General features: G+C 53.0%; 1 protein-coding gene across 2 annotated transcripts in view; it reads right to left on the reverse strand.

Annotated features, from left to right (window-relative positions):
- The window catches only part of Efcab6 (EF-hand calcium binding domain 6), a 177,819-nt gene that overhangs the window by 52,265 nt on the left and 110,562 nt on the right, over nucleotides 1-14,992 (reverse strand). For both annotated transcript variants that reach the window (XM_052161364.1, XM_052161365.1), the window contains 4 exons: nucleotides 11,621-11,738; nucleotides 8,987-9,120; nucleotides 5,208-5,440; nucleotides 600-696 (listed from right to left, as the gene is read on the reverse strand). In XM_052161364.1, the coding sequence (XP_052017324.1) occupies nucleotides 600-696; nucleotides 5,208-5,440; nucleotides 8,987-9,120; nucleotides 11,621-11,738 (582 nt within the window). The remainder of the gene's footprint in view (nucleotides 1-599; nucleotides 697-5,207; nucleotides 5,441-8,986; nucleotides 9,121-11,620; nucleotides 11,739-14,992) is intronic.

A 14,992-nucleotide genomic window follows, 5' to 3' on the forward strand; every position in this document is an offset into this window, starting at 1 on the left:
TTGCAGCGCTTTTACTACCTTGTCCTCCAGAACGTTAGAATGACAGGCACATGTGTCATGAGCGACTTCTTCCTCCCATATCTGTGCACACGCTTGCATTCCATAGTGCACAGTAAAGGTCAAAGGACAACTTGGAAGAATCGGTTCTCTCCCCTTTCACCACATGGGGTCCAGGGATTGAACTCAGGTCTTCAGACTTGACGGCAAGCTCCTCTTCCCGCTGAGCCACCTCACCAGCCCTTTACTGTGTCTTTAAACGTCTTTGATAACCGCTCATGTTTCAAGCATAAAATTTCTTCTTGGCGTTCACTCTCCTTAGTTGTTGAAAGTAGGGGTAGAATGTTCTGGGTCTCTATAGTGACACCGTCTCTATCGCTTAGCAATGATAGAAATATCCAAATAACTTCATCACAGCTGCAGTCACTGATGGGGCTTTGGTCAGAGCAAAGCCAAGACTGGTCACTCAGTGTTTGGGAAAGTCGTTAAAGGACAGCAGGGACCCACACCAAGGGTACCAAGGGTACCTGGCACTGTGTCCCCTTCTCCACACTGCTCTGGCAGTAGGGCGAGCACAGCAGCCCACAACGGAAGTCCCTTACCTTGGACAGGTCTGCCCATCTGGTTTTGGCTTTCATGATGAGGTATTGATGAGCCTGCTCACAGGCTAGCTCCGAATCTGCAACTTTCTGTTTACATCTGAAGAGAAAAGAATGCACAACTGTGTTTAGAAGTGGTGGGTTAGGACTCTCCCGAGGGCCCCCACTCCCACCCCCACCCCTGATGCTCCAAAAAAAAAGTCTGTGGTTTCACATCTGGACCGACTTGGTTCTTACAGCACAGTCTCATGTTGCCAGGGAGTCTTCTGAAACTTAATTTTCGAATTTAAGAAAAAAATTGTCCCTCCCGCCCCAGCACACAAAGCTCACAGTGCCCATTTCTTCCCCAAAGGTTTGAAAAAGCAGAAGTTATATATACTAGGATATTAAGTGCCTTTTAGTTCTGATTTTGCAAGTCCAGATTAGAGAACAGACTCAGCTGAACAGCAGGGGTACATTAGAAAGCATGGAGGTCCCTGCTCCTGGCCCCAGCTACTTTTAATTTTCAAGACTTATTTTTCTTATTCCTGGTGATGTGTAGGTATGTGGGGGCAGGAAGTGAGCGTGAGTGCAGGTGTCCTCAGTGGAGCTGGGCGGCATGTGGTTGTGGACTGCCCGACAAGGGGACCTGAACCCGGGGCCTCCCTAAGAGCAGGCTATGCTTCCAACCACTGAGAGATGACACCCACCCTCTACCATGGCTAATTTTCAAAAGTTAAGTTTATAGGATTCAAAGATGACCATAATTCCATTATATTTACTTACAGATGAGGGATACTTAAGATACCTTAGAAAGGCCTCGTGCTGCTGGCCCTAGACAGGCCTGCATGGGGCCCAATAGTGGCTGTGGCTAGACAGAGAGAAATGGGTGCCTGGGCTGCTCTGCCCACTAAGCAGATCGGGAAATTGTGGATGGTTGAGACCACAGGTCAGTGGTTGCCTCTGGGACCTATGTCTTAGCCTGGGCCCCCCCTCTATCTGGTTCCCAGTGTGACCCCCCTTCTTGCCTCTCCTACTTTATGCTTCCGGTATCCCTGGCTTCACCCCCTCTACCCTCAGAGCAACGCCATGAGTGTCTGGCCTCACCCATGTTTCTTCGACATGTCTCTCCAACTGACTACTGGCCTCCTCAGAATCACGGAACTTCACGGGTGGCGAAGGATCCGCTGCCCTGCCACCCTGGCCTCTGTGACTGTGGCTCCCATGGGGGCCTGGGAAGGCTGGCAGGACCTTGTGGTGTTTCCTCCACTGGCTTGGAAGGATGGAAACCCTGTGAGGTGCTGAGACGTGGAGGCTTTCGGCTGCCTCCTCCTGTGACTCCACTTCCTAATGCAGCATTCCTGGCCTGAGGGACTTTAAACGTGGAGACGGAAGGAGGCTGTCTCTTGTTTACACAAGTAAACAACCCCCATCTGCCAACACAGCAGGAGCCACAAACTGGTAAATAATTTATCTGTGCCAATAAATAACACCACCTGGGAAGAGGTGGGATCCTATCAGAAATGCCAGGCACATGAGCTTATCTGCCTGCCAGATGTAGCCCCTCACGTGGGCCTATCAGAGGACGAGTGTCTTGAGATGACACAGGGTGGGTGCAGAGAGCAGCCACCTGACCACCGAGAAAAGCTGTCACGGAGGGACCCCGCTCTGTTCCTGGGCGCCAGCTCAAGTGCAGGTTCTCAGGCTGTGACCCATGGCTCACTGCAAGCTGTCACCCAGAACAGCCTGCCGTGCAGACCTGTACTTGACAACCTTGTGCCCTACGTAGTCCTCCTCTGGAGGTTATAGGAAGACTGACCTGTCCCCTACAGACACTTGCCCTGCATCCGCACGGGATCGTGGCCTCCAGCACAGTCCTTCTGAACTCACTTTTGAAGCCCTTTGAAGACACTCTGTAGCCTGTACTTATAGACGACTTGTGTCTGAGAGTTACCAAGACTGGAACAGAAGCTGCACGTGACGGTATCTGCAGCTGTAATGTCAGTGCTCAGGGGCAGAGACAGGAACACTGTGTGAGCTCCCAGGACAGCTTGGGCTACACAGAGATCCTGTCTCAAGAAAATCAAACCTAAAACCCACACAAGAACTGAACGGATAATGAGACCCTCACCAACGGCCTCGGGAGTCAAGTGCAATGAGGAACATTTGGTACAACTGAGGCAGCTTGTGATCACAGAACTGTTAGTAGGTTCTGGTATTCCAGGAAGACATAAATATGCTCTCTGTGTTGCAGGCACAGGTATGGCTCAGAGGCTAACACTGCCCCTGGGCTCTGCCCTGGGAGGGTACCGGTGCCCCTGGAGCAGAGCTGCAGTGGCTTACATAACTGGGTGAATCCTGTAGCCTTGGGACTATCAGGGTAAAGAAACGAAGAGTGTGAACAGCCAGCAGGGACAGGCCAACCAGCCAACATGCCTCAGGAAGTCTAATAAGCTCACAGCATCACAGTGCAATATCACAAGTACCCAGGATATGACTCCAAATTCTTATATTAACAAAAACAGAGAAAATGCAATTGACTATCAGGGTAAAAGATGGACCAGTGAACATGATGCTGAAACCATGAGACCTTACAGTGGCTGCCGCAGTCCAAAGACCTGCCTGGGGGAAGGGTGAGTGGGCCCTTGAGAGAGAGGGCTGGGTACATGGACGTTTTAAGAAACAGATGGGGGAGGAGGGAATAGGCAGGTGGGAAGACGGGGTGGGGGGGAGTCCTAGCACCTACATCATGCAGATCATAACTATCTGTAATTCTAGCTTCAGGGAACCCAACACACACACACACACACACACACACACACACACACACAAGGGCACACAGAAGTAAAAATAAATGTTTTAAAAAGAAAGGCAAATCCATAGAGAGCTGACTGACTCTCCCCAGCAGGAGAGGATGCCAACAAGATTCCCCACACACTTGTCTTTCTGGTTTCTCACTGCAGAGCCCCGGGTTTCACTGTGCCTTTAAGACATCTCTGCCACCCCTCTGTAGGGTTTGGTTAGGTCACACACAGTTCTCAGAAGGCTACCAATGGGAAATGAGACAGGAAGTGGCTTCAGTGCCAGCAGTGGGAGTGCGCACACAGTGAAGGGTGCCTCTGAGGACAAACGGGGACCTGGCAGGCTCACAGTGTTGGTCACCCAGCAGGAGGGACTTCACTGCACAGTGTCCCTTGATAAGACTCTACCTTGGTGACAAGGACCCATGACAGTATATGAGCATGTATGGTGGTGGATGGTGAGGCAGCCCGGGCTGCTGTGGTTAACAGGTGAGTGGGAGACAGGCCTCTGGGCCAAGCCATTCCAACAGATGGAATGTCCATAAAAGGAAAGACACAGTGTGTAACTATGAAGCAGACAGGAGGCCACCTCTCTTCCACACAGCAACAAACTCTCATCGTCAAGGGCAGTGGAGGCCTGGAGAATAGAGGGCCAAGGCCAGGGGCCCAGGTGGGCATGCAGTGGCTCTGTGGAACGGGCAAGGCTCCTCCCTGCCCTCTACCTCTCTCCTTGGGGTCCTTAGGCCGCAACACCACCTTGTCTCTGAGCTCCAGTTCTCGCCTCCCTAAGGCCAGACGGGCATGCTTCCCGGCGAGGACCACTGGGGTCTCATGAAGCACAACACACGGTCTGGCTGGAAAGTCAGCCCTTTCTAAAGCCATGTCTTGCTTCCAGTCTCGGAGCTGTCTGTCTCTCCCAGATGCCTAGAGGCCTAGTCCTGTCCTACTAGGATCCGACCTCTGCTCCCTGAGTTCATCATCTACTCTGTGACTGCTGAAGCTTCTTTCTAGAGTCCATCTGATTCCTTCATCCCACGGCATGAAAACCTACCTACCTGCTGGGGAGGGGAACTCTGCCACCTGCATGCAGTTGTTTCAGACTCCCACCCCACCCCTGACCCCACCCCACCCCTGACCCCACCCTGACCCCCTCCCACAGTGTCTCACTGTGGAGCCACACCTCTGCCAGCCACCTTCGAATGTGTCTGTAACTTCTGCTCTGTGATTTTCTCTTTTGCCAGTGTTTTTCTCTGGCCTTTAACAGCCTTCTGTTGACTAACAGATTCCTACTCACACTTGAGGGCCCCCCTCAAGTGTACCCACTTCTGCTGGACACCTGTCTCCACCCTCCCAGTGTGACTCTTTACTTCTGTGCCATCTCAGCCTGAGTTCCTGACGCAGCAAGGGAGCCCTGTTCACATCTGCGCCATGGATAGAGGCCCATGGTGAGACCCAGCACTCACTACAAATATCCAGTCAGCGAACAGATACAAACAAGGACAGACCGCTGGATGGCTAAGTCTATACTCTGGGGTTGAAATTTTCCACGGCCATTCTGTGCCCATTTTCCACAGTATTCTTTGGCAGGATTTTTAAATTGTTCTTTTAACTTACACATCCCCATGGTAGAACCATGGGTGTCTTATCTGATTGTTCTACCTCACGTGTGGTGTGCACATGCGCACAGGTGTGTCAGAAAAAGGAGGGAAAAAAGAATAAAAAGGGGCTCCAGGGTCATTTTTGTGTCCCATCATGGCTGCGGCAGAACTGGCAGCCCTCCAGGTGGAGCAGCCGGCATGCGCCGATGGCTCTGACCACACCGCCTTCTTACCTAATGAGCCTTTGAGGTGCCTCATCTGATTTCCAGGGTCTCTTCTCACACAGGTTCTGAAACTCTCGGAAGTTTAGAGTGACACTAAGTCTCAGGCCCAGGAGGCTGAGGAAGCGCTCAAACTCGAGGTCCGTCATGTTGATCAGTAGGTACTGCAGCAATCTGTGAAGATCGTGCATGCTGATTATGCCATCCCTGTCGGTGTCTATTCTGAAGAAGGCGGAGTAGGTGTCCTAAGAAACAAAACACACAGGTCAATGCACTTCCCTTCCCGCCTCTGCACCCCTCACAGCCACCGCCCCTGCAGGGACGTGTGTACTCCTGTCCGGGCCTAGATGCCTCTCCAGGAAGTAGGTAACTTAAGGCATTGGAGAGTGTAGGCAGCTCGGGATACCTGCATGTCCCGTACCTGCACACCGAGTGAGGAGAGTGGGCCGGGTTTCCTGGAGAAGGCAAAACTCTTCCTGCCCTGAAGTGTTTGCTCATGTCTTTTCTGATGAGCAGAACCTATGCCAGGTGTCACAGCCAGGAGCCACCGGGCGGGCGCCAGGGCTGGGCCTGGAAGGCCAGGCACCCGCCCTTTGCTCTGTCCAGGATGCTGCCCAGAGGCCCAGTGATTGGCATATGAAGAAACAGGTTCAAGGCTCACTGGGTGCAGGTCTACCCCCAAAGCACTCTACTCCGCCACGCCCTCTCACTATCAGTGTGACTTTGGGTAAGGCGCCTGACTTTCACACCCTTTGCCTCCTTACCTGTAAAACTACTAAAGAATGTGCCACACTTCAGAGGCCATTTGGCGTGTTCCGAGAGCATCCTAAAACACTGTTGTTTCTCACTATGTCCGCTGCGTAAAATCAGACAGCAAGGGAACCAATACCTGCCTATGGCCAAACAAGATGCCCAGTTCCTCTGACTTGCAAAGCTGCTGACACGGTCCTAGCACCCTCTTTCTGAAGATTCCCTTACACCGCCCTCCTCTGGGAACATGTCTGGTGTCTTGAAGGTTCTGCACTGATCCCTTCAGCCTACAGCTCCCCGACAGCAGTTGTTCAGAACACCGAGCTGGCCTGTTTCATGTTAGTGTCTAATTAGGTGCTTTGGGTTTTCGTGGGAAGTTCTAGCTGAGACACCTCACTGATTCCGTCACTGTGCTGAACCACATGGGGATGGTTTAGATGACGCTGGCTCTGCCTCGGAATCGCTGCGTGCAGAGGGGAGGGGGGGGCTCTGCTGGGGGCTTAGTAAGGCTGTAGACTCATCTGTTCACAGGTTACCCTAACTCTGGCTCCAAGCCTCTTATACTGCAGACCCACTGTGCAGACAGACGAAGGCAAACCTCTTGCTCAATTCTCACAGGCCTCTTGCCTTGGCAGAAGGAAGCTCTTACTAGTTGCTCAGACCACATACCCAGAGTCCCAGGTCCTCCCGTTTGTGTCTCATAGATGGTGTCACACATCAGATTTGCTCCCTGTACCTGGAACATACCCTTCTCGCCTACCTGTGTTGATCCCACCCAAAGTCCCGATCCCTCAGGAATCTAGCAGAATCCTGGCTACCATCCCGTCTACATTATGCCTGTTCTCCAGCCATTGATGCTGTCCAGCCCCTGTACTCTCACTATAGCCTAACTCACTAACCTTTATCCCCCTCCCCCGACCCCTGCTTTCTGACACCCAAGGAGGCCTCGGACCATGTTGGTGAGCCCTCCCTCTGTAGTCCCAGTGCCTGCAAAGCTTGTTCCGGCCTCACTCCTTGCCTCTACCTTCAAGCTGACTCAAGGAGCACAAGACTTGTGCTCCCATCTGCCTGGCTCCAGCCCCAGCGCCCAGAGCAACACCCTGCATGTTATGTGACAAAGCTTGTCAGGTAAATGAGGCTGAGTGTGCTCTGGGTGCCTGTGAGGTGCTAAACTCTTGGTGAGGACAGAGGCACAGCCCTCTCACAGTCTGCTGGGGAGTCAGACACGGAGCCGGTAACAGCACTCCAATGTGACGGACACAGCAGCCATGGGTGAGACTGGCGTCCCACCACCAACCCTCACTGCTGTGCTACAGGCATAATTTAGGTGCTGAGGACCCTGTCTCCATAATCCTCACAAGTTTACAAGCTTCAGTCCCACAGTTCCCCACGCCCCACCCCCACCCCCAGCATGAAAACCCTGGGTATCATCACACGGGCTTTACACCTCAATGGATACACTCTAGTTTCTGGCTATTGCAGCCAACAGCTGTTGGGCTTCGGGTAAGTTTCTCTCCATCTCTGGCCACCAGTTTCCTCACTATCTACTTGGTAGGGTGGGTGGAGAGTAAAGCTAATGGACGTGTGCACCACCTGGCCCGTGACGAGAACCCTCACCGAGTCACTGAGTTAAGTAAGCACTGATCGCTGTGTGTGGCAAGCAGGTGGTAGTGAGGTGGGGTGGAGAAAGAATGAAGGGATTGTGGCTCAACCTGCTTCAAAACAGCACCCAGGCTGAGTCCCGAGAGCCAGCAGACCCACTCGGCTCATGTGGAGGGCTTAAAGTAGAGAAGTTGCCCAGGAAAGGACCAGAAAGTGCAGATTAGAGGACGGCCACGCCAGAGCAGAGCCAGGAGGAGGAGGAGGAAACAGGGGCTGGGCAGAGCCCCGTGGGCATGGAGCACCCTGCAAGATCAGACTCAGACCGGGCAGCAGAAAACAGAGCTTATGCCATCTTATATGTGGCTCTGCTTCCTTCTGCTCACTGTTTTAAAGAACGGGAGGCGGGCACAAACGCCTGGATCTGCAGATGCAGCCAGAGGCATGATCCTGCACGCGCCCTTGCCAGCCAAGTGACCAGGTTAAAGGTCGAGGCCACAGGGGCCACAGGGGACCTGGATATGGCTCCTACTAGGGCATGTCCTCAGGTTGCCACAGGGTCTCTGGTTCTCCTGGCTTCTTCCCCACCCATCTGCTGCCTCCCAGGGGTCTGCCCATCTACCCACACTCCTGAGCAGTTAGGATGGGCCCACTGTTCCCCATAGTCGAGTGCTCTGCCCTCACACAGGCAAGACTCATCGGTTCACAGGTTCCCCTAACTCTGGCTCCAAGCCTCTCATACTGCAAACCCACTGTGCGGACAGACGAAGGCAAACCTCTTGCTCAATCCTCACAGGCCTCTTGCCTTGGCAGAAGGAAGCTCTTACTAGTTTCTCAGACCACATACCCAGAGTCCCAGGCAAGATTGTTTGTCAAGCTCACCTTTCTTCTCCTCTAAACCCTCCCTACTTCTCACCACGGAGTTTACCTAACTTGTCCATTGAAGGTCTCGTGAGCAGGCAGGCAGTGATGGTGTCCTCATCTTTGCCTTCCCTTAGAGAGCCCTGTGGGCTCCTGGCCAGCTTGAGCTGGACTTCTGTCTGCCTTCTCCCTTCACAGTGTCTATGAGTTGCCACTTCCTGTATCCTGGACAAGAGAAGACTCCAGGCAGGGTACCCCAAAATCTAGTGCAGACTCTAGCAGGCAGTGAGCATACATCATTTGTTTGGTGCCTAAGCGCAAGGGAGCCTGCGCAGGATTCCAAGTCCACTGACCCACGGGTGGCCATGCTCCCTGAGAGCGGCTCCTTTATTTCTACCTCAGTGTTGACTGGGCATCTCAGAAGGTGGGCTTTCAGAGTTAGGCTCCCCAACCCAAGGTCTCTGTAATGTCTCCTGTAGCTACCAGGCCTGACCGGACACCAGAACTCATGCATGTGTGGGCTGTGGAGTGGGGAGCAGGGCGGGGCCTTAGAGATACAACCATGTAGAGAGCCACGTTACCCGGAACGACTCCTTCAGTTTCTTGGGGAAAATTCTCAGGCATTCATCAGCAGATATGAAATGCTCGTCCATGTTTGTTCTTGAGGCTGTGCGTGACTGCAGTGGAACGGTTTCCAGTCCACTCAGCATAGAGTCTAAAAGGGAAACACATGGGGAGCTTGCGTGAGCTCTGCTGCCACACCTCTGCGACTATCTCAGTACCTGCTCCTTTCCTTCTGAAACCTGGTTGAGAGAGATCCCAAATGGCATGGCGTCCCATGGGTGCAGCACGGCACTGTTCTGTAAGGGTCTGCCTCCCTCACCTCCCAACATGTCTTAGGAAGGCTCTTATCTCAAAGGGAGCTCCGTTCCCACGACATGGGGACACATGGCACTTGGTACCTTGGCGTGTACACCTGCCCCATGCTTCTGTCCTTCCTTGGTTGTCTCCTGATTCCCCAGGCTTCTCCCTTGTCCTCACTCATTAACTCAGCCGGCTTTCCTCACTGTGTACCCTCACAGTAGGCATCACTGATAACACTGTGCCAGGGGAGCATCAGAGTTCACAGCCTGGGACTAGAGGGGCTCCTGGTCAGGGGCAGATCTGCACTTAGCAGAGACTCTGGCATATGGTGAGCATGTGGTGTTTGTGTTTCGAATAATGGAGTAGGAATGAGGGCGTCTCCGGCGTCTAAGCTGTCTCCATCAGCAGTTGGTATATCCCTACCAAGAAGGCCTCCTTACCCATCCCTTAATGATGGCCGAGCAACTCAGGAGAGGGGTCTCAGAGTGAGACCCTCCAACGACATGAAGGTCTAGAGTTTCGCACCCCTTTAGGGTACAAGGAAGTGTATGGTGGTCATGGGGATCCTGGCTGCCCAGACAGCACTCAGGATTACACGGCTGGACCTTGATGCCATTCACAGCCTTGCCAGTCACCCCGTGCTCACCAGGCTGGGGTCATCAGACTATACTTGGTAGGACATGGCTGCAATAACATGTGGGGTGTTTGGGGGTGGCGGGGTCAGGGCTCCCTGACGTCTACTTTGTCCACCTCAAAGTAGGGGCTGATTACTGCTTGGCAGATCATCAGAGCTAATCTCTCCACAATGAGCAACACACACACACACACACACACACAAATACACACATATCCACATACACACAAACACACACACACATCCACATACAAATACACACACATCCACATACTCAAACACATATCCACATACATACACTCACACACACACACACACACACACAAATACACACATATCCACATACAAACAAACACACATATCCACATATACACAAACACACACACACATCCACATACTCAAACACATATCCACATACATACACTCACTCACACACACACACACACACACACACAAACATATACATTTGTGCACACACACACACATACACACACACACACACACACACACCCTAGGGTCACTGGAGCATGACTTTCCTTCCTGAAGCATCTGGCCCAGTAGACCTGCTAGAAGACAGCAACAGCAGGCCACTGAGAGGGCAGGGATAGGCCGGGGAGAGAAGGGACAGGCAGAGGAGGAAGGGCCAGCATTATCCCACCAGGCCTCAGGCAGATGCCCAGAGATAAGCAAGCCTCAGGCTCTACTTCCTGCAATTTCCTTCAGGGGACACTGTCAAACAGACAGGAGATGACAGCATTCTAAGCTGCCCCTGATGCCCAAGGCCTCCTTTCCACACAGGGGTAATGCCTGTCTCTCGGTGTGTAAGTAGGGGGGCTGCTGGGGTCGGCTCTCTAGAGGCGATGAAGTCACCCCTCAAAGCCAGGGACAGGAAGGGACATGTGTCCAGGGTCACTAGAGTCACTGCCCAGGCACCCTGCCGACCTCTTGCAGCAATGAGACATTTTATCCCTATGACTCTGTCCAGGAACTTGGTAGCTCAGGGAACTGGACTCTGAGGGAAGGTGATGGGTGGTCCTGGAATCGTAAAAGGGCCAGAGGCCCAGCTGTCCCTGCTCTCATGAGAGTCTGGTGGCCAAGCAGGTGATTCACCTCTGCCTACCCCATGACACAAAATATTCTCCCTAACGTTTTAAGGTCCATTAGGGATGGGCCGTGACCAGCCTCCGTGGCCTTGCTTGGGTTTATCATGGAATCTAGGCTGTCTGCTGCATCCCTACCGTTGAGGAGGGACAACACTTGCCTGCAGGCCGCATTGCTAAAACTATCTTCTGATTTGTGAGTGTGTGTGTGTGCGTGCGTGTGTGTGTGTGTGTGTGTGTGTGTGTGTGTTTTCCCAGGTATTGCCAGTTTGAGCCCACAGCCTTCTGCATGCCAGGCAAGAATTGGGCTACAGCTTGGACTACAGCCCCAGCCCTCAGATAGCAATCTTTTCATGGAGGAAAAGTCTTAAAGGCTGTGCTGTGGGTCTGAGGAAGCACTCTCGGGACCATCTGCTCTGAGTCTGCAGTCCACTCACAAAGTTCTGTTCAACCTGGTGAAAGGGCTGAAGCACAGATAAGATTAGGCCAAGATGGCTTCTGCCTCTCCTACCGGGGTTGCCATTGCATGAACAAACTGGTGGTACTGCCAGGAAAGACCTGTGGGGACATCAGGCCCTGTCGTGGGCAAGCTACACGAACACCAGCCAACTAGCTACCTTCAAATCCCATGGTGAAGTCCTGGTAGCTCATGCCTCCGTCGTTCTTGAAGCCTAACTTGTTAGCCAGCATTGCATACTGACAGTCATTCATAGGCATTCCACTTCTCTCCAGGACCTAGCAGGGAGGAGGAGGGCAAGAGGGAGAGAGGCATTAGGGTGGCTGTCCCACAAGCCACTGCTCCTCTGCAGGCTCCAGCAGCCATTATTACTTGTCTGCCCCCAACCCCGCCCACAGCTGCCGAGGGTGGGGCCAGCCTTCTGTATCCCTAGATGGAGGCCCGGGCTTGTTTCTGGGGCTTGTGAGTAAATAAAGGGCAGTCTGACCCTCGGACATGGCCGCCTCAGCAGCCATGAGAGGGCTCTGACAGCCGAGGTGCCCAGCTCTCTCTTGTCTCTCAAGCAGCGACCATGCCGTGTAAGCTAGCTTCTCTACACATTTTCCCAGGCCAAAGGCACAATGAAGGAAGTTTCCAGAGGGAAAGTAAGACTGTCCTCGAGTCCATCATGACCCGCAGAGGAAAGCCACACGTGTGGCTATCTGATAGGAGGGCATCTGAGGCACCATCTGGTCTCTCCCTGTGAGAGTCCACGCGCTGAAGGTGGTTTCTGGATCCTTCCAGAACACACGCTCGCTCCTGTTCCATTTATGTATATGGTATGGAGTGGTGAACAAATATGTGTCCCTCTGTGACAAGCACTGGGGCAGACGTGTCCCAAAGTCACCTTCCTAAGAGGCACGGACTGGCTGAACTGCTATGGGCAGATGCCCTTGGCTTGGTGGTAGCCATGGATAATCCAGAAGCTGTCTGCCTGGAGGGTGCCTCCCACAGAGAGGTGCTGAGGGGGGTCAGAGCGGGTGAAAGAAGATGTTTCACCTTGCTGTCCACCCACTATTGGATGAAGGCTGTGGACTACAAGTTCAGAACAGGGCTGTGCATCCAGCAGGATGGCTGAACCCAGTAGGGACAGAGAGAGAAGGCTTGCTGAAAGCTTGTTGGAAGCTGAATGCTCAAAGGGGAGGTGTTGCATCTGCAGCCCGGTCACAACGGGACAGTGGATGTGTGACTAGACTGGGGACACCATCCATGGTGGCACGTGAGCATAAGCTTTATTGAAACTCACTACCAGGAGGGCCCACAGGGCTGCAGAGGAGACAATGACACTCCCAGGAAGGTCCGGGGACAGCGACTGGACAATGCAATCTGTGCTGTGCTCTTTATGGTGCCTGACATGGGTCAGTGCAAGGAAAGAGCTCACAGGCCAGACACCATAGCACAGACAGCAGTAGTAGCCAGCTGTGTTCCTGTGTGCCGCCCTCCTGGGAGCAGCTGGCATGGGACATCAGGAGGAGGTGGGTACTTTAGGGGACACTAGCTTGCCATGCCCAGGCTCTGAGGGACACAGGCTTCATCTGAAAGTCCCTATGTGGTCCAGCAAGCCTGCTCCCAACACTCCACTAACTTGGATTGAGCCTTGGCAGTTAAAGGAGCCCGGCAGTGGCCTCCTTTTCTCAGGATCACATAGGACGGGGGAGACAGGGACATGAGTTGACAGAGTTGGATAGTTCTGGTGTTGTACAAAGCCCAAAGACATGGAGGCACATCTGAGGCATAAGGCAGGGCTGGGCCCCATTTCATCGCCTCCTCTGTGAGGCGCTGCTCTCCGACTGCACAACCTGCACTGTGCCAGCTCTCTAAGGCACCAAGTGCCTCTCATTTCGTCCCCTCAGACGCTCAGAGAAAGGATCCCTCAGAAGCTTGTACAAAGACCTGAAAACAAATGCTACTGACTTGCCCTGGTCACCTGGCCTGGTTCTGATCACCAATCACCTCATACCACTAGAGTAAAGAAACCAGGCTGAAGAAAGAATGGAACATTGGAAGTGGACTGTACTCACACAGCGAAAGAGAGAGCTGCCTGCTGTGGAACCCTGGTCCTCACACAACTCCCAACCAGCCACACGGGAAAAGCTAACTGGAGTCTTGGCAAATACCTTGTGAGCCCACCAGCTGGGAGAGTGCAGGAAGCCGCTAAGGGGCTGTGAACAGGCCCGGTGTACGGGGGACTGCATCTTCCAGGGAGGGCTCTGGAAGCAGTTTCTCCTCTCCTCCCCCTCAACTGGACATAGTGTACAGCCATGCCTCCTCCTCACTTGGCTGCACTTTGAACCCTTTGAACAGCCTAGATTTGGCTCCGTACACAGGAGTCACCGTTTATATGTGTCATATGTCCTTTCTGGTGTTCAGGAAGAGGATATCAGGGCTGAAGGCAAACAGTGGGAAGATGGCCTTGGCCGTGCACATGTTCGTGTGTGTGTGTGTGTGTGTGTGTGTGTGTGTGTGCCTGGTCTGTGTCTGTGTATACATATGTGCATGTGCGCATGCATGCACATGTGTGTGTGCATGTGTATCTATGTGCATGTGAACAAGCCACAGTGCTCTCACTGCAGGACCAGGAGCTGCAGGGTGTAGCATTACTGAGGAGATGAGTTGAACTCCAAGGCCTACCTTCGACTGGGACTCCCATGCCAGCTGTATCAATCCCTGCCTGTGTTCCCCGGCCCAGCTCTGTAGAGCTTCCTGTCATAGCATGGGGTGCAACGACTGTTTAGAGAGGAAACTGCGGCCCACACAAAAGCACCCAGAGGCAATGGGTCTCAGAAATGAATAGATGGGTTACACACTCTGAGAAATAACCTCATATTGTGAAAACAATCACACATGAATTATTCATTGCAAAGTCCTCCTGCTTAGTTCTTTCACAAAAACATATGCAATGGGTGGGAAGATGTCTGCAGGCAAATGTTTCCCAGCCCGGAGGGTGCTGACGCCGGGGAGAGAGCAGAGCCTTACATAGCCTGGCCAGTGGGCTGGGTGTGCATTTCCTCAGGGCAAGGAGGGCCATGGGGCCTGCTTGGCCTTGCTGGAAGCTTCTCAGAAGCTCCGATCTCCCCCAAAGCTGCGCCCCTCTCAGCTGCAATGAACACAGCAGCAGATCCAGAAGACCTTATCCTCAACACCTGCCTCCAACTCACAGGCAGCGGGGACTCCAGCCACAGCCTTCCGAACAGACTGAAAACCCTGCCTTCTCTGGGAGACTCTCTCCTGAAAGTCCGTTGAAAAGTGACGAAATTGTATCAAATCCCTTCTTTCTTTCCTTGGTTGTGTGTGTGTGTGTGTGTATACATGCGTGCACACATAAGTGAACATCTGTATTTATGTGTGTGTATACATTGTGTGCATGTGTGTGCACATGTTTATACAAAAGTGTGCTTCTGTGCTTGTATGTGTGTGCATGCATGTGTGTGTGAGAGAGAGTATGTGTGTGTGTGTGTGCGCGCACATTCATCTGTGTGTGTATGGGCATGCA

The sequence above is a fragment of the Apodemus sylvaticus genome, chromosome 17 (assembly GCF_947179515.1).
Source record: "Apodemus sylvaticus chromosome 17, mApoSyl1.1, whole genome shotgun sequence".
In the NCBI taxonomy this organism is placed as follows: Eukaryota; Metazoa; Chordata; class Mammalia; order Rodentia; family Muridae; genus Apodemus; species Apodemus sylvaticus.